The sequence below is a fragment of the Dermacentor andersoni genome, chromosome 3 (genome assembly GCF_023375885.2).
Source record: "Dermacentor andersoni chromosome 3, qqDerAnde1_hic_scaffold, whole genome shotgun sequence".
Taxonomy (NCBI): Eukaryota; Metazoa; Arthropoda; class Arachnida; order Ixodida; family Ixodidae; genus Dermacentor; species Dermacentor andersoni.
In genome coordinates, this window is record NC_092816.1 from 132,138,427 (window position 1) to 132,163,914 (window position 25,488).

General features: G+C 45.4%; 1 protein-coding gene across 1 annotated transcript in view; it reads right to left on the bottom strand.

The window, feature by feature from the left end:
• Positions 1-9,665: 9,665 nt before the first annotated feature.
• The window catches only part of LOC126525214 (uncharacterized oxidoreductase TM_0325-like), a 35,415-nt gene continuing 19,592 nt past the window's right edge, over positions 9,666-25,488 (bottom strand). The window contains exons 5-9 of the mRNA XM_055067588.2: positions 25,202-25,242; positions 24,154-24,223; positions 18,301-18,337; positions 13,584-13,647; positions 9,666-10,275 (exon numbers count right to left, since the gene is read on the bottom strand). Of these exons, the coding sequence (XP_054923563.2) occupies positions 10,075-10,275; positions 13,584-13,647; positions 18,301-18,337; positions 24,154-24,223; positions 25,202-25,242 (413 nt within the window). The 3' untranslated portion in view covers positions 9,666-10,074. The remainder of the gene's footprint in view (positions 10,276-13,583; positions 13,648-18,300; positions 18,338-24,153; positions 24,224-25,201; positions 25,243-25,488) is intronic.

Sequence of the window (25,488 nt, forward strand, 5' to 3'; positions counted from 1 at the left end):
AACTTTGAGGCCAGTGAAAAAGAGGCTACAGGCCACTACCGGTGAGGAATATGTGTCTGCCCTGTCGTCTGTTATGCAGGGCCACATGGTTCCTGACATATGGTCAACACGTGCAATGACAAATCTATGGTAGGACGGTGAGGTTGAGGAGACATGGCAGACAAGACGCGAGGCTAATCGGGAGCACCGCAAAGCCATCAAAATGGTGGATACAGACGCTTGCACAGTTACGTGGGCGTAATAGCTGTATCTCAAACAAAAGGTGCAAGCTTTGGTGCAATACAAGGTCGCCCGACATGATCTGCAGTTCATGCAGGCTTTACGAGAGGAGGGAAAGCCGGAAGCCCATAAGTTTTGGCGATATGTGAGGTCCCTCGACAGGAGAGAAAATGAGTCGCATATACATGTACAGCCCAAGAATGTGGTATCCGGCCAGCCAATCACAGATCTCAAGGCGCGCCTCACTCAGCAAGAGACCCTTATGTATGGCGCCCCTGGTGTGCAGAATGTTGAAGATAGGGCCTGTGGGAACTCACTGCCTGCAGCTCCTCCACTCACTAGCAGTTGTGGGTCGACAGAGCTACACTGGGAGGTCAAGAAAGCGGATGGTGGATCGGGGTCTAGTGCATCTTAACGCACGCACACCTGCTGGACCAGGCGGTATGCCAGCACGTTTAATGAAGAGCCTGGGGCCTGATGCACTGGAACAACTTGCCGCTCAGTTGACTGGTATCCTTGGAGGCGCACAGATCCCAGTGGACTGGTGCCAGGGCCGCATAACGTTTATCCGTAAGCAAGGAAAAAAGACTAAAGTTTCTCCAAAGCTATCGACCGATCAGGGTCACAAGCGTTCTTTACTGGTTGTTCGCCCGAGTACTGAAGGAGTGGATCAGTGCCTGGGCAGATGCTAAGCTCGTGCTGACTGAATTACAGAACGGCTTTCGTTCGGGTCTTTGACTGAAGAATATCTTTATCCTCACTCAATGCGCGAAAATTCCTAGGTGCGAGGGATGGTCTCTGCTATGCTGCTTCGTCTACATCGAGAAGGCATACGACAATGTACCGCATGCACCTTTGTTTGACTGCCTTGCCTCCTTGGGTCTGCAGGAAGCGTTGTTGTCAATAGTCCGACGTTTGTATACGGGGAACAGCGCCACGGCGCACTTTGTAGCTGTTGAGTCCGAGCCTGTCACAGTGGTCGGGGGTTTTCGTCAAGGTTCCCCGCTGTCACCACTGCTGTACATCATTTATGTCTCCAGCATTGAGAGAAAGCTTTTGAACTCAGGCCTCGGCTTCCGCCTCAGCTACACCACCTCGGTGATACACGAGAACGACAAACTGCCGGCCTTGGCTTTTGAGGGTGACCTAGTGGTGATGGCACAGTGTGCACGGGATCTTCAAGCCTTGATAGATATCTGCCAGTCGTAGATCTCTGGTCAAGGGCTGCGCTTCAGTGTATCTGTCTATCTGTATATTACCGATGTATTGGTCAACGGTCTATATGAGTCAATTCAATCTTTTCAGCTGTTACCCTTATAAATTAAGTTTATTCTGCTTTGTCACCAACTGTCTGGTATTTGTCGATTTTTGAAGGTTTTTTTCTACGGCTTTCAACAGAGTTTCCTTACCTTTTGGTCCTAGTTCATTAATCAGCCTAACGGGAACCTCGTCGTGAGTTTGTACTCAGGAATTTTTTTCTTCAGATTTCTTCCAGTTGAAATCTGTCAGCACCAGGTCCTTTTTCATCTGGTTCTCTTTCATGCTATCTTTTTTCCTCAAATACAACCTCGTCGTTGACTTTTAAAGATTCGACTGTTATTTCTGTTTATCCAGAGAGCGCTTCCTATGAGGCATAAATCTGGATGGACACCACATATATTTGTTCTTACTCCTTAGTTTTGGTTTCGGTTCCCAATAGGTTCATGCAGGACGATGATGATCAAGCTTTATTTACTAGGCATGGCTCCCAATGCTCATTGGCCTAGAGGGTAGAGAAATAGGGAAGTGGAGTGGGGCCAGCTGTGGAGAGTTGTTCCGTCGTACACCATACGGAGGATGCCCGAATCCACAACGAACGGCGTAGGGCGTTCGCAAAACGCCGCCGGCCTCCGCCGACGGACGGATCCACTCTTCGTAGCCAGCCGCTTAGGCCTGGTGCTTACATCGGAGGGCTTAGAACTTCAGGCAGTCCCACAACACGTCTTGAACTTTAGGTGCAGCCGTGATGTTGCACGCAATGAACACTGTCTGTACAGAAGACAAGTGTGCAGGAGCGGCTTTGCGTGCGTTATGGCACATGCCAGCGCGCCAGTACGTCCGGCGTTATTGCCACGCCAGTGTGGGCCTTGAGCTTCTAGGAAGTCCCAAACGTCACGGCACATTGGCGATCGCTCCGTTGTTGCGATCGCTGCGGCTGCTGCTCAGTAGCACTGCGAGAAGGCACGCGCAGCCTGTATAATACGGATGAATAATGTCTTCATACCTAACCCGCTTTGCACATGACGTCAGCGAATTTCGCTGCATGATGGCGTCCTGATATGACAATAATGAAGAAGATACAAGCGTAGCAAATCGAGAACAATTTAAGTATCAGAACAAACATTCGATAAAACCTGCGTGCATAATTGCTATAATTTTACGTGCGAGGTAAGCGTGGGATGAAGTTCCCTTCGCTGCAAAAGTATGTCATTACTGCTTTAAAATATAAGGTTTCCCTGTGGTATGAAGGTTATAAACAGGAATAAGGTGTCTCAGAATGGCTGGCCAACGTTTCGAAGTGAGCACCTATCTTCGTCAAAGGCTGAAAAGCTTTCGCTGAAGGCTCTCACACGTTGCAGAGATTTAAGTCGTTTTTATTTTTCGGCCTGCGATGATTGCAATTGGTTACTTTATTTCTGTAACGTGCACAAGTCTTGTACACGTTACAGAAAAAAAAGTAAGAGATTGCAATTACTTCACTCAAAAATGTAATTGATTAAATTTACCGATTACTGCCGCAGCAAAGTAATTGATAAGTTTCTTTCCAAAATAAAGGATTACTTCTACGCTATTTTACTCCAAACTTTCACCAACATTGCACCGATACCGTCAACTTAACGAACTGCCCTGGCACATTCAGTGCTTCCTCTGCAGCCCTTCCTACCTTCATTATTTTTACCAAAACATCACCTCGAAAAAAAAAAAAAGAAAAAGAAGTTGCAATTTCGCCCAGAAGGCGAAGCATCGATTGCGATAGCAAATTTTTTGTCGGCCGTATAAGCTACGAAACATTCGCTTATTAACTGAATATAAAACATGGTGTCGCGCACGAGCAAACATAAACACATAACAATCGATGAGCGTGGACACTCGCTGTCAAAATGTTGGTGCGCGCAAGGCTGTAGGCAACATCGGAGCGGCATTTGTGATAAAGACCTCTTTTGATAAACACTTAGAGGTACTACACCTTCATACCTAGACTTTGGAACACCCAGTTACGTTAACAAGCCGATGTAGTTTTAACGAAGCAACGTGTCGCAAATACATAGTATCAAACTATTTGTAACGATAGGTAAGCAACCAACGGGTCGAAACACTATGGACGTTACCGTGTAGGACGGATAGGTTTTAGCGGAATTTACGTGTTCTTTTTATTTCGCATTGTTCAGTTTTGGGATGCGTATCACGAGCGAGTGTACTCTAAGCTCGTTTATCATTTAACTTCCAGTTTACGTGTAAACATCGAGCGTTTTTAACGCTTTGGTTATACTTCCTTCCCCAGCAGCACTATGTTCGCAGGGCCGAAGTGACAAATTAAAATGTTTAAAAGAAGTCCATCAAGTAGGAAAAGCTCTGCATCTGCCTCTTCTCTGCATTGAACTCTTTGTCATACATTTCGGACGTGAGCTCCACAGTGATGTTCAAGGCACTATTAGTCATGTGCACTTGGCGAACGACATTTATGCATGAGCAGACTATTCAAACTGACAGAAATCACCTTCACAGTTGCCGCAAGATTTTCAGCGGAATTCGAAGGGATGCCACGTTGATCCCGAGAGTGCAGTTGTAAATGTCAATGCGTTTTTTCGTTTTCTTTTTCGAGTCATGAGCCTACCTTTTGTTTTTCTTGGTGAGTTTTTGGTTCTCGCGCTTAGCCTCAGCTGCATCTTTTAGGAATTTCGTTACATTTTTTTAAAGTGTCTCCGTCATAACCCACTGCGCATTTTTGGGACACAAAAGACCACCATTGAATTTTTCAAATTTCGATTTGGTGAAGTTCATAAACTGCCGAGATATGTTTAATTTTGTGTCCGAAACTTTCGACATGTCTTTCGTGAGATTTTCATGCTTCATTTATAATTGAAGAAAGAAATCAGATAAGGCTTTTGCAAGTCCCTTTATCGTCCTCGAAGGCTTGTATGATGTAATCACTTATACGAGAGTGTGGTCGAAGCAGCCTGCTTTTGGGAGCATGGCAGTCTCGGAGCGCCAGTTCAAGGACCGCTCGGCGCAGTTGCAGATGGTGCAGACGTTATATGTGCTTTCTATCGCAATGTGCTCACCGGTATCCTGCGCACCAGACGTGGACGCAAACTATGGTGTTAGGCTTGAAGCCTTCCTACGAGACGTCTTGCTGGTAGCGAGGCGCGAAAATGTTCACGGGGAACCTCGTCTGCTATTCTTCCGCTTGCTCCTTACTGGTTTCGTAAAAGAATACCTAATTGAAGTATCGTAGAGCGAGACTGCTTGCGTCAATGACGTGACTGTCACAGAGTACTCGGGGGGCCTCGCTTATGTAAGCCTAACTGACGTAATGAGTTGGAGACCCGTATATCCTATGTATCGCCGCCCTGTTGCCCGTTCCCATCGGTTCCCGCGGAATTTGGGTCGTTTCAAACTGAGTATGATGTATAACTGCGGGTGCAGTATGGCTTTTACCGAGAAGGAATGAACTTGCTAAAAGTGGAATGATTTCTTAGCATTGATGTTAAGCATACAATTTTTATAAAAACAAACGACTGCAAGAGAAATCCGATAAATGCACTTGAAGTTTGGCATGCTCTGCCTTAAGGCTTTTACCTGACTAACCTTTTCTGCATGTTTCAGACACACCTTATTTTCGCCGAGTTTCAACTTGAGAAGCTCAACATTATTTTGTAATGCATAACTGTTTAATAACCCATAGCTGCGATGGCTTTCTTAGTAAATTTTCACCGACTTTCGGAGCGGATGCTATATGGACATCGTTCCTCGCGTATAGTGGTAGTGACACTTTCCTTGCGAAAAAAAAATGGCTGTATGCTAGAAAAAAGTAATCTTATAATGTCATGCGGCGCGTTACGAACTTCGTTAGTCTCGTTCACCTTCGTACTAGTTAAAGACAGGCCCTGGCGCCGTGCTTCCTGCTCATTAACGTGATGTTACTAACATCGACGACGGCTCGAATGAAGTTGGAATTACGCTATAAGAGCTATGTGTGTAAAATGTTATAGGATATTTGGATGACATGTTGGAAGCTATGTGAATTGAAGCTTCAGTTAAGCGTTTAAATAAATGCTACTCAATTTACTGAATGCTGTGTGTACAACTGTATTTATTTTCATCCTATTCAACGCTCATTCTGCTGCACTGTTTACGCTTCTGCGCTATAAATGTCACAAGTTTGACCTCATGGAATGATTATGTCGATGCATTACATCGCTCGCAAAATATTCCGAAATGAAAGCCCTAAGTCAGGCGTATGTACAGGTCAAGACATTGATTGACGCGGCCATGTGACGAAGACGAAGGTGATCTTTGAAGCTTGTCGGGGAAACAACAACAACAACAAATAGTAATGGGACGTGCATGCACAGGAATACGACAAATATTTAAATACCCTTCAGCATTCGATATCATTTATTTCACAGTGGCCCCCAAGAATGAACACTTACCCATTGCCACAAACCTAATAACCTACGATATATATACGCACACACACACACACACACACACACACACACACACACACACACACACACACACACACACACACACACACATATATATATATATATATATATATATATGAGAGAATATAGAAAATCGATGAAGCAGTTGTACAACATACGCTAATTTAATAGGAGGTCTGAATGCTTTAGATGTACCTCTGAGTCGACATTGCATATCCACATATTATATCACGGTGTATTGTTTTAATACGCAGAACACAGGCCGGTGAGCTCACTGGCCCAACATCGTCGACCGAAATTCGGTGCAATGTAAAACGGAGCCTCCGGCGGCTATCAAGGTGGAAAGTCGGGCCGGTTCGTTGCTAGAGCTTGGATTAATATTGTCCGATTACTTCTTTGTGAGCGTATTTTCTGGAATCTTGCGTTACCAATGCGAATGCAAGCAGCAAGTGGCACCTACCCAGTTGCAAAAGAATAGGATAGCCAAATAGAAGTTGAGAAAGATGTAAGAAACCTAGAACGACAGAAAGCTGAGCTAGTTGGTAAAGGTTCATTAAGCTGTCCACTTCTCTACTCTTGTGTCCTGTCTGCACGCCTCACCTCCTTTTTTGCACAATGTAAGAAGCCATTGAATTAGAGGTGAATGAACATTCGAAATTTTGAATACAAATCGAATTGAATAGTCGCTGTTATTCGGTTCGAGGATTCACCATTTGAAGTCCCCGAATGTTCGTTTCTTTTACATACATAAGGCACAACAACAATTATTGATGTCTCGAAGGAGAGAGAACAATCTAAGGCAAGACTGTTTCAAATAATTCTGCTGATGGAGAGCTATGGTTGTTTCCCAGAGGTACTTGTTCCAGAATTAACGCAATGGGCAGATAGCTTTTGCTTATTACAAATTTTTCATCATTCAATAAGAATCACTCGCATTTAGGCAGCCTATATACGAACTTGTTTGGATTTTTATTTGGCCAGTCTCTTTATGTTTGCATGGTGTTAAAACAATCTGCGGTGGTGTATAGTATTGCGCCTTTTGCCTTCAACAAGCACAACAGCGTATACGAATATCTAGTGAGGTCGTGTTTTATTCCTTCATTCATTTTGCCATGGTGCTCCAGATAACTGAAAAGCAGTGGTTTCTCATTTAGAAGCAGCCATCGCCATGACGTTTTTTCTTTTTTGGGGGGGTAGGGGGGAAAGTTGTTACATGCGGGTTTCACATGTTGAATGTAAGCCTGATATTTTTTACCAAACTGATTGCAAGCAAACTTCATATTTCATGTTGTTCTGGAAATAAGAAAATATGTGATATTTGATTCTAAATTCGGTGGTCGTATTTCTCGAATAGGCGCATTTGATTCGATTCGGAAATATCTGTATTCGAACACCCTTACGCCGGATATAATGCGCTATTCCATTAAGAGGTCTGTGCGCGTAAGAGGTATACCTGTATGAGCCGACAGATATGCGTGTTTTCTGCAACGATTTCTTTTACTGCGATACAAATTACATGGACACTCAGGCGAATTTCCGCCGTCATCGTCGCCGTTGGCGTTTCCATGGTGTTCCGTATAAAGTTCACGTGCGATCAGATTGTGGCCGCGCGCAGTATGCTGTATGTGCGAGGGAAAGTGTGTAACGGCGAGCGGAGAAGCACGGTAGCTTCATCCTTGATCTTGCGCGCGCAAGGGAGGAGGGGGGAATCCTCGCCGTGTTTCCGCGCGCGCAACGGAGGGAGCGAAGAAATGTGTGCGTACCAGCAGGGAAAGGGGGGAAGGTTAGCACGCTTCTACTACGGCCGGCCGCGGATGCGCATGGCCCGGCTGATGGCGGCCGCGCGCGCGCTATCTTGGAGGTAATCTGCGGCGAGACCAAATGGTAGGCAACCAGAGATAGCTGATGGCTTCGTGTTCGCTGTGGCTTCGTGGGCCCAGTTCGGGTTGAAGCGACAGGCAGCGCGAAGGGCAATTGCTCGGCACTTCTGCTGCTTTTCATCGTGTCAGCGTCCTTACAGCCGAATGTCGTTTATTTATTTATTTATTTATTTATTTATTTATTTATTTATACCACAAATGCCCCTGGTGCGGGGTTTTACATGAGGGGTGGGTATTACATTTGTGTCAGGTCTTCGATGAATGACTTGGAGTGGTGCGCAGCGTCGGTGGGCAGATGATTCCAGTCATTCGCTGTTCGAATGAAAAATGAGTTCAGATGCGCAGTGGTGCGCGCAGGTGGTGGATACACAGCTTTAGAATGACTGTTGCGGAGCGAAAGGCGATGAGCAGGTGTGATAATCGAGCAAGCAAGAGTCGAGTGATAAATGGTAGAGGGACAGGCGCGCTATTTTTCTGCATGACTCAAGACTGGGAAGATTAACTCTGTTTTAGTTCAGTAACGCTAGCATGGTAAGAATAATCTGAGAAAACAAATCTCATAGCGCGGTTCTGGATGGATTCAAGAGCTATTTGTAGGCTAATCAGATGCGGGTACCGAACTGCGCATGCGTATTCCAGCTTGGGACGAACAAATGTTTGGTACGTTATCAGTTTTACGTGAGAAGGGGTGAGCTTAAGGTTACGCTGGACATAGCCGAGGACGTGGTTAGCTTCCTTTGTTATACTTGCTATATGATGCTGCCAACTGAGATCATGAGATAAGGTGGGGCCCAGGTACTTATATGATGAGGTTGAAGATAATTCGGAGCCAGAAACGACGTACTAATATGCTTCGTACGAAGCTCGGCGGTGGAAGGAGATCTGTGAAGCTTTTTGACATTTAAAGACATTAAACAAGTTTTACGCCAGTTTTCAACCATTTGTAAATCATTTTGCAGGGAAATGTTATCATGGAAACTATGGATATGACGGTAGATGACACAATCGTCTGCGAAAAGGTGAATACAGGAGGAGATTTTAGTAGGTAGGCCATTGATGAAAATAAGAAAACGTTATGGTCCGAGAACGGTGCCTTGAGGAACTCTGGATACAACAGGTGCTAACAAGGAAGTATGCCCATTAGGACAGAGGAACTGTTTCCTGTTTGTGAGGAAGCCGCACGGACAGTCGAAGACAGAGGGGTTAAGATTTAGGGGAGAGAGCTTAAGGAATAGCCACTTGTCTGGCACCTTGTCAAAGGCTTTCTCGAAGTACAGGAACAAGGCATCTATGGGAACATTGTGACCGATGCTTGAGATGTCATGAATAAATAATGCAAGCTGGGTCTCACAGGATATACTTTCTTGAAGTCCATGCTGCTGTGGGTGAAAGAGGTCAACAGAGGTTAGAAACTTGGTTGTACCCGAATAAATGACATGTTCCAATTATTCTAAGGGCACACTCGTAATGAAATGTGTGCGTGTGCGCGCGTCGCATCATGCTTCCTAATTTAGTTAGTGAATGTGAACAAATATTTATGCGGTCGATAAAACTAACATCCTTGATAATTTGTTCATTTGTCCGGTAATTTGCTTCCAAATTTGATGCCTCGCCTTTCGGGAGAAACTATGACTTTGTTTTTATTATGGAGAAGAGAGGTGGGCTCAGTAGCATTGCGTTGTCGGTAGAAATTCCATGATATATAGGTACGCGAACTGGCCTTGTATGCGGCGCACTTACAACGCTTGTATGTATATCCACATAAGTATGCTGGGAGATATACCGACCAAGTGGCAGCAACCGTGCCAAAGTGCGGGATAGCTTAAGAAAGCTTGGTTTTATAAGAGGACAAACATGAGAGAGAAGCAAGCCTTTATTTATAAGAAAACACCGAAACCATAGCCAAGGTAACAGAGGATAGACTACCTGCAACATTATTCTGTCATTTATCCTGGGTTGCGAGAATTAATGGAATACCGGTATCTATAGAGAGGCAGTAGAAACTGCCTCTCTATAACAATGAACGACGGTTTGGAGTAATTTTGCGCTCCCTGTTCAGTACGCTTTGACCTAATCTGAGCGAACGTATGCTCTGTCGAGAAAGCAAACCTACTCCTTCGAAGAGTGCGAGGTCTCTAAAAAATGTAGTCAAATATTGTATGGGGAGTTTCTCCGGCAAGAGAGTTTTGTGGAACTCCGCTCTGATTTTTGGAGCGTCTTGTAGTACCACCAGTATCGTCAAGCAAGGCTACGTGCTTGGATTCTTAGGGAGCCTTTTTGGCCGCCGCCGACGGGGCGGGACCCGAGACGGAAGACGTGAGGAGCACGCCTCCATCAACTGGCATCGTGACCCCCGTGATGAAACTGGCGTCGTCGGACGCCAGGAAAGCGATGCAACGAGCGATTTCTTCTGGTGTGGCCACTCGTCCGAGCGGGTGCACTGAACTGGTCGCTTTCTCCAAATGCTGCGCGAAAGAACGCAAAACGGAGACGACGATAAGTGGGGCAAGTTCATCTCACCTAGGTATTGCAATTATAGCGCGCTAAACAATTTTAACACCCTTATATGCGTATATGCGTTTATATGTATGAAGGATGCTTCGTTGGTTCCATGGCTGAAACCCTCCTCATTAGGGGTAAGGTCAATTGTCAATGGGGACAAAGTTTTCTTTTTCTTGAGAGGTGAGATTACGGTTTTACAGATCAAATGAAAAGCTCAACTAATAAACTTTTGTAGCCATTGATATCAAACTCGCGTGTTAGATAGCTCGGTGTGCGTCATGCTCCATATCACAAGTCATTTGCAGCACCGTCGAAGGCACGAGGCGCACACAGGCAATATCCTTGCGCAGTGGAATGCGCTGCTAGGCGTAACTGTCTGAATAACGACGGAAATAGAGAGTTTTCTTTTTGCGGGCTATGATACATTACAGCGACACCTGCCATGTTAGGACCTTTGCGCATACACGTCGTATGCCACGCATTCAGCAGCCGCTGAGTTGACGATGCGGCGCGGATTAACACATCTCGAGGGGAGGGGGGGAAGCATTCCGCCTTCCTATTGGCTAAGGAGTCTCTCAGCTTTCACGGTGCTGCAAACGGCTTGTGAGAGGGAGTACAATGGTTCAAATTAACACAGTTTTCCACTACGGTTTGGCTACAGTTTCTTTCATCGCAGGTGTAGGCGGAGCTTGCTTTAGTGTAGAGTAATTTTTTTATTGCTTTGCGGGTAAGTATAAACCAGCACGCTCAAGGGTGAAATAATTTTTAGAGTGTAGGACTTTGACGTGACCATTTAACCTTGTGTATGCAGTACAGGGTAAGAGCGATTATTTTTTAGACGACGCCGTAATGTTCTTCGTGCCGGTGAACATAAAAGATTTGCGATAAATGCTCCTTATACCTCTGAGCAAGCGAGTTCCACTATTATCTAAAATTATTCGCTTGAAGGTCCGTTTTCAGCCAGCCTGAGATCAGTGCACGTCCTTAGCACGGATACTGAGTCTAGCACCAGGTGAGCTATTCTGGACAATGTCGCATTGCGCCATGCTAGTATTTTGAGCCAATCTGAGAGGGCCAATTAGATGTAACAAGGCAAAGAAGGGAAGCTTCAAAGTGTCAGCAATTGCGTTGCGGCTTCGACATTTATCCATAAGCGGCGAAAGGCATTTGCGTCTCCTGATTCTCCAAGGAAGCTGTTCCTTATGCATTGCCATAGAATACTACCTTGAGGACTGATGTGTTTCATCGCAGATTTCGGGGACAATTATGTCAAAGTTGAAGGCAGTCAGAAATTTCTAGTATGTAGGCGCGTCTCTCTTATCTAATTGGTAGCGCCTCCTGTACATATACTGTATTTTTCTGTGTGGCGCAGCATTCCTATGTGAGCATAAGATGGCACGCCCTGTTGAACGGAGTGTCTGAAACGTTCGTTGCAGTGTGTTTATCCGTGTGGTCATTACCGGGCAAACTTTCAGCGTTAGCCTTCAAGACTATCTTCAAGGTGTGCACCTGTTTTAGGGTGGACATCGAGCATCAGAAGGCTGCAGCGTATCGGTTGAATCGTGCACTCAAAGTAATAGATTAAGTTTGTATGCTGAACATCGGTTGATTAGGTAGTCAATCAATGAGTTTTTCAATATTATGAATACCCATAGACCCGATTGGCGTGTCACCTTAAAAAAGTGACACCCCATCCCGGCCCTGTGAAAGCGGATGTCCAGCGAAGCTGCTGAAAACCACCATTACAACTGCTTAGGGGGGCATGCAATGCTTTATTGCTCAATTCTGCCTCTGGCGCATCAGCTCAGAAGGCAATGAAGGTACTTTTGTACTTTCTCAGAACATCTGGCTTGTGCGAGCGCCTTTGACTCTGTAGTGCCGCCCGTGCACGTATCTCTAGCCCCATCTCTCTCCCTTCTTTCTATTCCATTCGCCCTTCCTCCATCGCAGGGTAGCCAACAGGTATAGCACCCCTGCCTACCTTTTATATATATATATATATATATATATATATATATATATATATATAATCTCCTCATCCGGTGCTTGATTCAGCCACAGGTCTGTGTGGACGTGCGGACTTCCCGTGTGCTGCAATTCCACGGAAATGCGACCAGCGACCGCACGCCGCCGCTCGTCGTATTACCGTTTCTTTTCCATTTTGCTGCCCCTCGTATTCATGCTGCTCCTCGAGAGTCCTAACTTATACGATGCCTTCCCGTATTGGTGCAGCAACAACAATGAAATCAGTTGCTAGGCTGGGGCTCTTATATATGAAAGGCTAGTGACGTCACTCCTCACGTCACCAGCTTCCATCACTGCGGCAGCTTGTGCAACAGCAATCTTTACTGGGAAACGTATGTGGGTAGCGCTACGTGCTTCGCATTGTTAGCAGGAGCGCTTTATCAATTACATCTTTTGGATCCTTGTTTTAGGCTTGTTCTTTATTGAAAGGATGTCATACTGTGTTGTATTCCTGATACCAAATAATGTGTGCGCTTCTCGCTTCAATCGCTGAAGGCTTTTTTTTTTCGGTGAGGACGCCGACGCGATAAATTCCGATCGACTAGAGGCTAACAGATTCACTTTAAAAGCCCTCCATTACCCTTATTGCATTGCTTTTGAAATTTAGATAACGTATTCTTTGGAACACTGCACATATATGTGTGCGGGAGATGTTCACCGATAGAAAAGCATAGACTTACCGCTAACAGATATAAGCACGTACTGCTAATCAGGGAAATGTCACAGTTCGCAATATTTGCTAAAATGAAAAGCAAACTCGTTTTATGTCTTAGTTTGCAACACGACATGTGTCACGGGAACTGACAACCGGTGGTCCATGGGAAAAAAGGAACGGTTACCAAGAAAGTAGAAGAAGTCGGCTGCAGCAGAGATTTAGCTGCTGAGAGCATCGTATTCAAAAATCGTTAGCTGCAGGAACAGCTTTGGTGCTGCTTGAGAAGATGGATAACTTTGACAAAGATAAATTTGTATTGGTGTGCACATAATTGGACTAATGACAATTTCATCGACGATGAAGACTAAAGGTGGAGCACGACAAGCTGCTACGTATTCTAGATACAGAAAAGACGCGATTAAATAAATTTGCTATCAGGCTTTAAATTGATCACTCAAGTACATGAAGATGTGATTCAGGCTTGTCTTGACATCCTGAAAAAGAATCAACTTCAAGGTCACGGCATTTTCTACTATTATGGAGAAGGATGACTGCAGTCTATTTACGTCGTTTTTCCATCTCAGTACGTACCTCCATGTGTTGTTCTACACTGACTCCAGGTTTCAGCATCATCAGCGTCTTGATGACCCCCGGGCTGCAAAGATAGACGTGCACATAGCACATGTATGTCAGTTTCTTTCATACGTCTAATGCTTTTCTCAAAGCCCGGGAAAAGGACCACGTAAAATATAACGTCATGGAAACAGCTTCATTGGGTTTTTCAGGGCACACGTACCCTCCAGTTCTTGAAATACAACTTTTGCTCTACAAGGAATATTTAAAATTCTGCGTAATTAAGCGTAACTAATTAGCTAACTGATCACACTTTGAAAATATTCTGAATAACCGCAGAAGGCTACGAAGAGCATAACATTGGTGTCATTCGACTAAGGTAAACCACTTCAGTTAAATGCAAATAGCATTCCTAGAAAACTTCACCAAGTTTGCGTTATGTCTATGTGTTTGGCCGCGGATAACCTGTTTTACGCCAACTTAGGTCCCTGCGTAGCCCATGGTCAAATGGGTATAGAGCTTCGGGCTGCTGAACTGAGCGAACAGAGTTCGAAACCAACCATCGGATTCACTTGTGTCACTGGTCCCTGGGTAGGTACCGCTTTAGTTTTGATTACGTAAGGTTCTACCTGATTGTGCAGGCAAAGCACGGTAGATGAGCGTTTGTGCATTTCGCCCCCCCCCTCATCCCCCCTCCCCCTATCGAATGCCACCAATTCAACCCACAACCTCGTGCTTAGCAGCACAGCGTCGTTGCCGCGGCGCCAACACCGGGCGCCCTGTTTTAAACGGTGAAAACATTTAGTAAAACGACTAATGAAATGCTACGTGATTAAATACGACGCATCATGTAATTTCACGCCAAGTTCCTGTTCACGCATTACAGCATTCGCAAGCTATGCCGAATTGCCAGTCCCAAGTTTTGCGGATACACTGCTTGAGGCGTCTAGGTAGTCTTGTCAGGAGGATGAAGACGATGTGTGATGCTTGTGGGCGACACCAATTTCAATAAATTTGTGGCTTTTACGCCCTTTGTCTCACAGTTGCACATACCTCATCCTAAATAATCAGCCAAGCATCGAAACATAACCATCGACACGTAACCAGTTGTTTAAGAACGCGGTAGCCCAAAGAACAAAATTTAATAAAGAAAAAGAATCCATTCAGCATATTGTGCACTGTTCTATTCATAATCCCACGTTGTATATATACCTGTTTTATGTCGCAATTATTACCGAGGTGCGCTTACCATACGGTTGGTCAATGTGCACTACTATGCGAGTCACTGAAAACTCTGCCCGACTAGGATACATTTACCTGAGCGGAATATTAATTTTGCCTCTCACAGTATATGTATTTTTGAGGCCTCGTATCACATTTCTCGCTGATAGCTTATTGTTTGTGCCAGATACTGAAGACTGAAATGCAGATTAACACTCCTTCAAAAAGTGGATAAAGTAAGATAACGTGCAGTTATCCATGACTGCTGAAAAAGGCATGAGTGGTTATGACATTCACCAGGACGTGACAGAAATATTAGGAGAGAATGCCCCATCCTATCCATCCTATTTCACTGTGAGAATGTGGGTGGCAGAATTCAAGAGAGGGAGCTCTTCTGTTCATGGTGCCTCTCGCAGTGGAAGGCCAGCAGCGGGTAGTACTGAAGAAAGCATCCCAGAAATCCAGGATATTGTAATGTTAGAAAGGAGTGTGACAGAACGTTTTATCACAATGTATGCGAGGATGTCCCGGGAGCGAGTTGGACACGTCCTAGCATTTCTACTGTACGTGAGCAAGGTGTCAAGCCATTGGATCTCGAAAATGCTAAGTTTTGAAAACAAACGCCATAGACATGCCAAGTCTGCCGAAAACGTGACCTTCATTGAGGCTAACCCTGTCACTTTTATCAAACGTTTCGTGATGAAAGAAGCATGGGTACACAAATTGTTTGCCAGAGTCCAAAACACAATGAAAAAAGCGGAAGCACACCTCATCCCCTACCCTCCAAAAATTCCAGTCGATCCCGTCACCTGGCAAGTTAATAGCTTTGTTTTATGGGATGCGAGGGATGTCAACCTGACTGAGTACTTCAAAAAGAGTGAAAGAGTGAACGGATCACATCACGTTACATAAGTGAAGCGTTTGCGGGAGGCTATCAAAGCGAAACGGCTTGTAACATTGAAGAAGCGTGTGCTTTTCCACCGATACAACGCACCAGCGCACAAATCCACCACTGCAATGTCTGCCATTGAGCCATGTGGCTTCCAGTTGCTTCCACACGCTCCCTTTTCGCCAGATTTGGCTCCCTCAGACCATTAATTATTTGCCTACCCTCAAACAACACTTATCTGGAGCTCACTTTTCATCACACGATGACGTGATCGTAATTTATGCAGTGGAGGAGGCGTTTGACATGTAGGATGAAACATTCTACAAGGAAGGGATAATGTACCTGTAGCACCGGAGGAAAAAGTGTATGACGCTGAATGGGGATTATGTTGAAAAACAGACATGAGTGATCGAGCACCTGACCACCTTTCATTGATATGCCCAAAGCTTTTCTGTCACACTATACGTACATACAACCGGTTTGCTGGAACTTGGCTCTCGTGCCCCTCAGGCGGGAAACCGACGAACGCCTGACGACCCACATCAAACATCGGGGTGTTGCTTAATGTGATGCCTTGTGGAGCGCTTTAAAACTTTCTCAGTGGAAGTTTTGCTGTAACGTTAAGACTCGTATAGTTTCCGAAATTTTCCTGAATGTACAGGACGGCAGGTACTGCGAAGTTGTTAGCAGCTGCTTGTCGATTGCCTTAAAAAACAGAGGGTATATAATCTGTGAAATCTTACTGCACGAATCTAGTGCGCTAAAACTTCTATCTCGACGAACATATCGCAGTTTAAAAGAACAACCGTGGGACGAATGACGCAACGGGAAATAAGTGGGATGTTAAAAGACACGGAAAACCGCTGGTAAGTCATGTTTATGCTTTGATTGAGAGAGATGGATTTGGGCAGCTCATTTAGGCAGAACAGGTCATTTCAGGTCATTTCTCAGATTGTTTGGGCGGTTGGCCAAAACTGGGTATTTCAGGTTCTTTTTAGGTAATTTAGACAGTTGGGCAGCACAGCCGATTTCAGGGAGGGTTACAGGCCACTTGGGCAGTTGGGTTAGACAAGTGAGCATTAACTGGTTGTTTATTCCAGTAACAGAATGAGTGCTAAGGAAATTGACAAGAACTTGTGGATGGCAATGGGTTAGGTGACGTGGTAATTCAAGGAATTTCGCTAGCATATTGTGGAGCCGGTTGACGCAAACGTGGAATTGTACATTGTAGGGACAGGCCTTCGTCCTGGAGGGGGCAGAACGTACGGTGCCGCTGGTGCTTGTGGTTACATACACAATTACGTGGAATAAAGAAAATAGCCTAAATTGCTCCGTAGCATAAACAAAGAAAACATGCATTTCAATACTTTTGCAAGAGGAGCGCAAAGCACCAATATGGGGGAAGAAAAATGGAAGCGCGGGTAAAGGATATACCAGAAGCCATATGAGACACATGGTGACAGTTGATAAAGTAACCGCTCAGGTCATAACGTGAAATATAATTCGCGCTTTTGAACCAGTGCACTATTTATTTCGCAATATCTGAATTTTGTTCTTGCTTTGTTTTCTTTTTTCTACCGAGCAATGCATTTTAAACGTTCGTGCCGTATTCTTTATCCGGCCGAAATTGACATGTCTCAGCGATATATTTTCTCAAAACCCACTCGACTTCTGTGGCGCTCTTTCAACAAAAATATTCAGGCGATTAGCTCATTTGGCTGTAGTTCTTTCATCTACCCGCGATTTTACTTTTTTACCCCACAATTCAGCTTTGCGTTGCTTTTAGACCATTAACTCCGAACTCCGACCTATTTGTACAAATTGCTATTTTATTACAGACATGCATTGAGTGATTACGTCCCGTTGTGAAGCGGCACAGTGTTAAATATTAGGCGAAGTTGACTTGGGAGCTTTGTATAAGCGCGTGTATTCGAACAGCTACATGATCCGATGTTTTTATTCTTGCAATGAGGTGAGAGTGTCATATATAGGTAGCTAGACTTGGGTCATACAACATTATTAAAATCATCTTGTTTTGTTCTCCCAATACTAAATTTCAGGCTACACGCATTGAGAAATATATCAAAATTATGCATGAAAAATACATGGGAGTTGATGGTAGTTTTGACACTTTCTTTTGTAGGAATGGCAGAAGGCAGAAATAAAAAACTTAACACGAAAGTAATGTCAAGTGAAATAACTATTTGTTAGACGTTTCTTGCTGGAAGTTAGACAGCTTCCGCACCACTTTGGCCTCCACCCGATTTTGTTGTTCTCTAACCACCTCTTGTAGCTTAGTTTACACATTAGAAAAACAATAGTTATTGGCTGCTGCGATGTTTCAGTCATAGACAAGACAAGGTTAATCAACAGTAGTCATGGAGCTGTTTATAGTGTTGCCGCCATGCAATAGCTACAATGCAGCTACGCCTTAGCCCAGGGGGATATCCTTTGGTTACGGTGTTCAGGAATTTTACATAAAGCAAAACCAGCTTTAGAGTCTTATAAGATGAAATAAAATAGTGCTGTCCACACTAAACATTGCGCAGTAACTGCGCTATTTTCTTGTACGCGGCCGAACCTCGATACACAAACGAAAACCCGTTCAAAAAAGAGTGCGCTTACTTGATTGTGTTCGCGCGCACACCGTACGGAGCATTCTCTGAAAGAAAACAAAAATAAAATAAAATGTCTTATTGTTGCCTTAGCAATATAGAACACTCACTGCAACGTTGTATGTTTGACAGGTTTGGGCCCTCTGGCTGCAGCATTGGGCCCATTAACGTAAAACTATTCCGAAACTATTGCGAAAGCATCTGGCAATAGAGAGTTTTAGCAGAGCGTTTACGGTCCGCTCCGCTCAGACGGGCCTATCACAACAATTGGCACGCAGCCGCTCAGCAAAAGGCTACTAGGAACACTGACGCGCGTGGGCACAGCACACATAGCGGCAGCGGAACGTGGGACGCTGACCACGTTCCGCTAGGAACCTGATTTAGCGGTTCGTCAGGGAGCGTGTAGTTGCTTTCGTAATCGTTTTACCGCCAAGCTGAGAGCACGTCAGTGGCATCTCTGGGAGGCGTGCTTGTTAGATAAGCGAAATCAATGCATTCTGTGCAGCCACCGGTGCGCGTGAAACGTGTGCGGAGCGGAGCGCAAGCAAACGCTCTGCTAAAGCTGTCTAATAACCCGCAGCGTTATTTGAAAAGTACAATGAAACGCGCTCCTGGTTTATAGAGGGTCACCTTATTTTTCTTTCAAAGCGAATAGCATCGCCTACATTGAACAGATTTTCTTATAGAATTGGCTGAAAACAGACGAGGAGCACGCTCAACTAGACAGGGGTTCGATAGGGCCGAGCCAGCACAGTGAAAGTAGATAACCGGATGAATAGGGTGGTGTCGGCGTCTGCGATTGGCCCCCTTCCCCTTACTTAGCTTGCGGTGGCTGAAAATCGCGGCGGCGTGGAACGTAACGTTAAACATGCCGCCTGGATGGATCCTCAGCAAATAAGAGTTGGCAAAGTGATGTACTATACGTGCCGAAGGGGCTCGAAAACCTTATAGTGCCACAAAAAAAAATTATTATACGAAAATAAATCTATGCTCCCCAGCCGTTCCGAGTATATTGCTAGAGCAATCGGCAGGAAGCCATCTTCTATTCCTTTCTTAACGGGGCAGTCTTCGGCAGTTGAAAAAAATAAATTCAGTTTTCTGCTGCATATTAATGCATCTTTAACACGTACACGTCACTTTGACGCGACGAGTTTTCGCGGTTTTGTGACGTCGCGTGACAGACAGGCGAAGTGGGCGCAGCCCGAAAACGTTGATCAATGGCAGAGTATTATGGCGAAAAAGACGTCGAATCACAAATAATTTTCTTTCGTTCGGTCTCATCATGGATAATCAATGTGGACACATCATATCAGATGTGGCGTTTTCACGGTTTTCGTGACGTCGCGTGAGAGACAGGCGAAATGGGGGTGACTCGGGAATTTTTTGATCAATCGTAGAGGACTGATTGGAGAATTGGAATAGAAAAGTTTGGAATAGCTTTGCATTACAGGGCCCCTTTTTTGTGTGTCCTCGTCAAGTCTCGGTGGTCTTAACAAATGATCCTTAGCAACGCTCGATTCGCCCTGTCACTTTGTGAACTATAGTTCACTCTAGTTCAGTGCCGTTCCGTTCTTTCACGAGAAAAAACAGCCCTCACCCTCTGCACGAGGCCTGCACTACGTGTCCCGCGAGCGTAGGAATGACTGTGCAGTTTTTCTGCACCAAACATGTGCCGTCTTAAACGAATGACGACGACCCAATGCCGGACTCTTGGTAACAACACACACGCATAGAAGAATGCAAGCAAAAATAACAAAACAAAGCAGAGTGCTTGCTTAAGGATGTGTAGGAGAATTGAACGGAAATCTGGTGCGCAGCAGCGCATTGCTGTGTTAGCTGGAAAATCAGTCCCCGTTGTTAATGTATAGGCCGATTAATTTTTTTGAAACAAGCATTATTTGCACATGCAAGGATTTACGAAGTGACTGCGGCTGGGTCTTCCTGAAAACATATCGCATTGGAGCTTCGAGCTGTTTTTAAGTATGGCGTTTGTCGCGATGCATTTCTTGCCCCACCTAAGGCTCTCCGTAACCATATAAATTTTCACGAATGTCGCCATAAGGCCCTCGAGGGCTGAATTTTCAGTGAGCGGAAGTGGGCCATATCCGGTAAAAGTTAGCTGATTGATGTCCTTACAAGTGGACACAGAAAGTCACATATCTTGTTTCAACATAGACATGTACCGTTCTGAATTTACTGGGCTCACGCAGAACAAACGCACGACAACTACAAAGTGATTGTCGTGCCACGTGATACTAAAGCATTTCGTTAGGTCGACGTTTGAAGCGGCTTCCAGATTGTTCACAGGGACAGTAGTAGGGCTCCCAAATCCTTTCTCCGCGGCAGGCACGATAGACGGTTTCGTCACTCCAGGGAATACTCTCAGACACAATCGTGACCAGTCATCATCAGCACAGGCAATATCTCGGCGTACTCCATGCAGTGGTAACAGTACTCCACTTACAGTTCTTAGCTTAGATTAAGTTACCTTACTTGAGAAAAGCATAAACCATGTATCATTTCCCACCAGGTTAACGAGCAGGCTAAATTATTGATTTGTTGGGAGCTCTATGCAAAAGAACCTGCACGCGGCTCCCACGAAATCGCGTTCAATGAAATACCCGGTTCATCCTTTCTTCGAGGATCGGTTAAGTTGCTAGCTTAGCACGGTAATTCTCCCGAGCCATTTAGCGGATATCGTCGACACGTGCGGCTGCAGTGGCCATATATGACGCTTACAGCGCTACTTGGGCTTTGTGATTCTGGAGTGGATTGAAGAACTGCAAGCACAAACACAGTCGTCTTACGCCTGCTAGGGGCTGCCGCATTTCGTATCGGCGCTTCAGTTGAGCGCGACCATGAGAGAGTGGTAAGTAGCTGCTTCTTATCTGTAGAATGCTGCATGGGGAAATCTTTATCACGGTGATACTGTCGTCTACGTAAAAACAAAACATATCGCAGATGTTCTCATTCAAGTTCAACACTGACTTCTTGAAATACGTTTGTGGTGTCGTTGAGGCACGGAAGGATATATCGGTCATTATTTTATTGCAATAGCAATTACATGGACACTCCAGGCGCATTTTCGCTGGCGTTGTCGTCGTCGTCGTGTTGTCCCGTATAAAGTCCAAGGGCGATAACACCGTCGCCGCGCGCCGTATGCTGTATGGGCGGGTGAAAGCGTGCGAGGGTGAGCCGACAGTCGCGGCTTAATCTTGCGCGCGAAAAGGAGGAAATCGGGGAGGAAGCGTTCTGTGTTCCGTCTCGCGCAAGGAACCGACGGGGAGATTAGGAAGGGGGGTTGTCCTTCGGTAGCAACCGCGTAAATCGCGGTCGTGCGGGCTTTATCTTTAACGCGACCTCGTTTGGAGGCAGAGGTGGGCCTACGGTTCGTAGCTTTGGCGTGCTCTGTTCTCGCTGCTCAGTTTCCGCTGTTGCGATAGACAGCACGAAAGCCACTTCGCTCGTTGCTGTTGCAGCGCTTCCTCGCGTCAGCGTTTTGACAGCGAATGTCCGCGGTCATCGAGTGTGGTGTGTGCATGTTTGCCTGCGCATGCTGACACCATGCTTGTTAATTTAGTTAGTAAGCGAGTGTTTACAAGATTACGGCCGATGAAAACTACTATGCTTACTTATTATGGCTGTCTGCTAATTTGCTATCGCAGTCGATGCTTCGCCTTTCGGGCGAAACTGTGATTTTTTCCTAAACAACCCGAATACACATCCCGAGTAGACATATCCTCGAATATTTTTAAAACCATATTTAGCGAGACGTGCGAATAGAAAAAAACGTCTGGGTGGGGGGGGATCAAGGGGGCATCATTATGCTACACTCGAGCAACAGATATAAAAAAACGTAAGCAGTATCCCCTTTCGTGTCTTCGTATATGTGATTCATTTGAATTCTCTGAAAGGGAAATGTTAACCACCTGAGAATAGCACGAAGCTACAAGTGGAGCCTATACAGGCTTCTAAGAAAGCTTAGTAGCTGAAGGAAAATCCAGCCTTGTCTGCGGATCGAACCGGAGAAGAACAGCTTTTCGAAGTGGTCGCTGTATTATCTGAGCTAACCAGGAAGCCAGTAGAACGCAGAGCGAAGCCGAACTCTTCGACAAGTCAAAACGCAGAGGCACTGAATATGGCAAATAAGTTGTGGGGCATTATAACGTAAAGCTATTCCAAACTTTCTATTCCAGTTCTGCAAGCAGCTCTTCATGATAAGTCAACAAGTTTCCGGGCCACCCCCCACTTCGCGTGCCTCTCAAGCGACGTCACGCAAACCGCGAAAACTGATATCATGTATGCACACTGATTATGCATGATTGGACCGAACGAAAGAAAAATAATTATTTTTGATACGACGCCTTTTTCGCCAAAAGACTCTGCCGTTCATCAAACGTTTTCGGGATGCGCCCCCTTCGCCTGTCTATCACACGACATCACAAAACCGCGAAAACTCACTGCGTCAAAATGACGTGTACGCGTTAAAGATTCATTAATATGCCGAAAATAAGTGAATGTTTTCTGAATAGCTGGAGACTGCCCCGTTCTTAAAGGAATAGAAGCTGGCTGCCCGTCGATTGCTCTGGCGCTGGCTACGCGGAGCGGCTGGGGAGTATGGATTTATTTGCGTATAATTAACATTTTTTCGTGGCCGTATAACGTTATGGAGCCCTTTCGCGACGTACGACATTGCTCTGCCAACTTTCCTTTGCTGAGGATCCGCTTTAGCGGCATTCTTGACATTCCGTTGCACGCCGCCGCAATTTTCCGCCAGCCACCGCAAGCTAATTAAGTAAGGGGAAGCGCATCAATGGCAGACGCCAGCCTCACCCTCTTCATCCGGTTATATACTTTCACTATGCTGGCTCGGCCCCATCGAAACCTTCTCTACTTGAGCGTGTTCTTCGCCTCTTGTCAGCCAATTCGACGTGACAATTTGCTTGATGTAGGCAATGCTATTCGCTTTGAAGGCAAAAAAAGTGACATCCCCTAAACGTGGAGCACGTTTGATAGGGCTTTTAAAGCAACACTGCGCGTTACCGCCGGTTGCTTGCGTTGGTGGTTACGCAAATGTGACGTCAGAAGATGGGAATAAAAACAGATTGGAATAGTTTTACGTTATAGGGTGCCTGCTGAAGTTCTCTCTAGAACTACTATGATTGGATCATAATTGATCGGCGCTGTTATTACAATGCAACATCCTGAACATCTGTCACCCTCCGATAAGCGAAAGGTACTTGACGAGTGCTTTCGATCGTGAATGACAACGTAGCGATATCACACACTCATTGACAGCTCCCTCGAAAGCTGGTGATCACTACTGAGGTATGGTTTCCAAGCACATGGCTTCAAATCCCGCGTATATATTTTTCGAACTTGTTGTCCGGTTGGTTCGCCTAGCGGAATGAAAGATGGACCCGGCTGGCATTCGAAGTCGCTAGCCGCATAAGGTTATTGTTCCAACTATTTCGTGCGCATTTCTTCGAATTGTTTAAATAAGTCCAAGTTTTGTCTGATTGATCGATCTTGAAAGCGGCCCCCAGGTTCCACACGAACGAGCAAAGTAGGAAAGGCTGCGAAACGCGCACGACCAAGTATACGAAAAGGGCCCAGTCGCACTTCGTATCAACGAAGCGCGCTTTTTTTTTTTTCGATTCGTCGAGGGGATAAAGGCCGAGGGCGGCAGTAAGGACGTCGCACTGCCGTCGACGCACCGTGATCCTCGCCGTGCGACGACCGCGAGGTGCACTAACCTGCGCTCGTGCACACGACGCACTCTGACAACTGGTTCGCTGTATTTGGCGACTCCCCCAGCGAGCATGGCTAGCCGAATTTGTCCCACTCCCAAGAGAGCACTCACCTAGTGCAGCACATCGAGTCAAGTGGTCCAGGGCTGCCTTGGCGACAGAGTACGGCACGGTTGTCTGTACCTGTCGGGAGAGATGACGGATGGGTCAGTCAACGCCAATGTGATTAACATTAGTTGCATCAGCAGTAGTAGTAGTCGTGGCGAGATTTAGCAGTAGCCGTAGTTCTTTTCTTTTTTTGTAGGCGCAATATTAATGATAATTGTGCTACTTGGCGTCAGCCCAGTGGTAGTAGTATTAGCAGTATACCTATGTTTCGAGTGCATGCGCAATAAAAAAAAAAAAAAAATATGTGGCCGCATCTGCTGCCAACTGCTACGCCCACAGGTTCGAAACGTCCGGCTACTTCTCACTGTTGACGTTGCGATGTCACTACTTATTTATTTATTGATAATGGAAATGCTTCGGTTGGGGAGATAGCATGAGGAACTCTGAGGTGTTTGTGTCCCGAGCACTTCGCTGTCGCTGTATTCAATGCCCTTGACGCCATAAACACGCACTCTGTTGAACGAGTGGCCCCTTATTTAATTCCTGAAGTTGGAAGTCGTCACTTGACAACTCTAAAAGCTTTAAAACCGCACAAAACTCAGCGATCGTGCTGAACGCCCTCTATTACTTCCCCGTCTGATTCAAAGCCGCGGACGTAATCTCCACCATGGCTGCTGTTGTTGGATAAACACATGGTATCGCGATCGGACGGGCGTAAGGTCCATACAGGGCCTTAAAGCCTATATTTATAGGCTTTATGAGTTCGTCAGCTCAACGTATCCTTTGTTATCTGCCAAAGAAATTAATTTTCTTTAGGGCACCTCGTAACAAGTGCGTCCTAACGCACACATGTAGGTACGATCAAGTTGTTAGTTACGTTGTTTCTTTCCTTTTTGTCTGTTAGCTGCATATATTCAGGACATCTTGCGTTAAGCGTGAGTTAGAAGTTAGCCCCTATTCCATTCATGTCTCTGTGTGTTTCTTTGTAGATCTTGCGCTAACGCACTAATTATATATGAACAGCGGGCCGGTAAATTTGCCGTATTCACTTACCGCCGTTAACGATGAGACTGTAGAAATGTTCACGATGCTACCTGAGTCAAAAGACAACACACAGACACACACATGGATTACTGTTTTATCACACAGCACCAGTATTGGATGCAGTACATCATTGGTCTTACAGTTCATTATGGTTCGTACACAACCGGCAGAATATACTGTGGCCAATGCCAGATGAATTGAAAGCTCATATCTTTGTAAGGTAAGCATGAAAGCCTTGTATCTCTAGGTAATAGATATCAGGTGCGTATAATTGTATTCACTATGCAATAATTAGA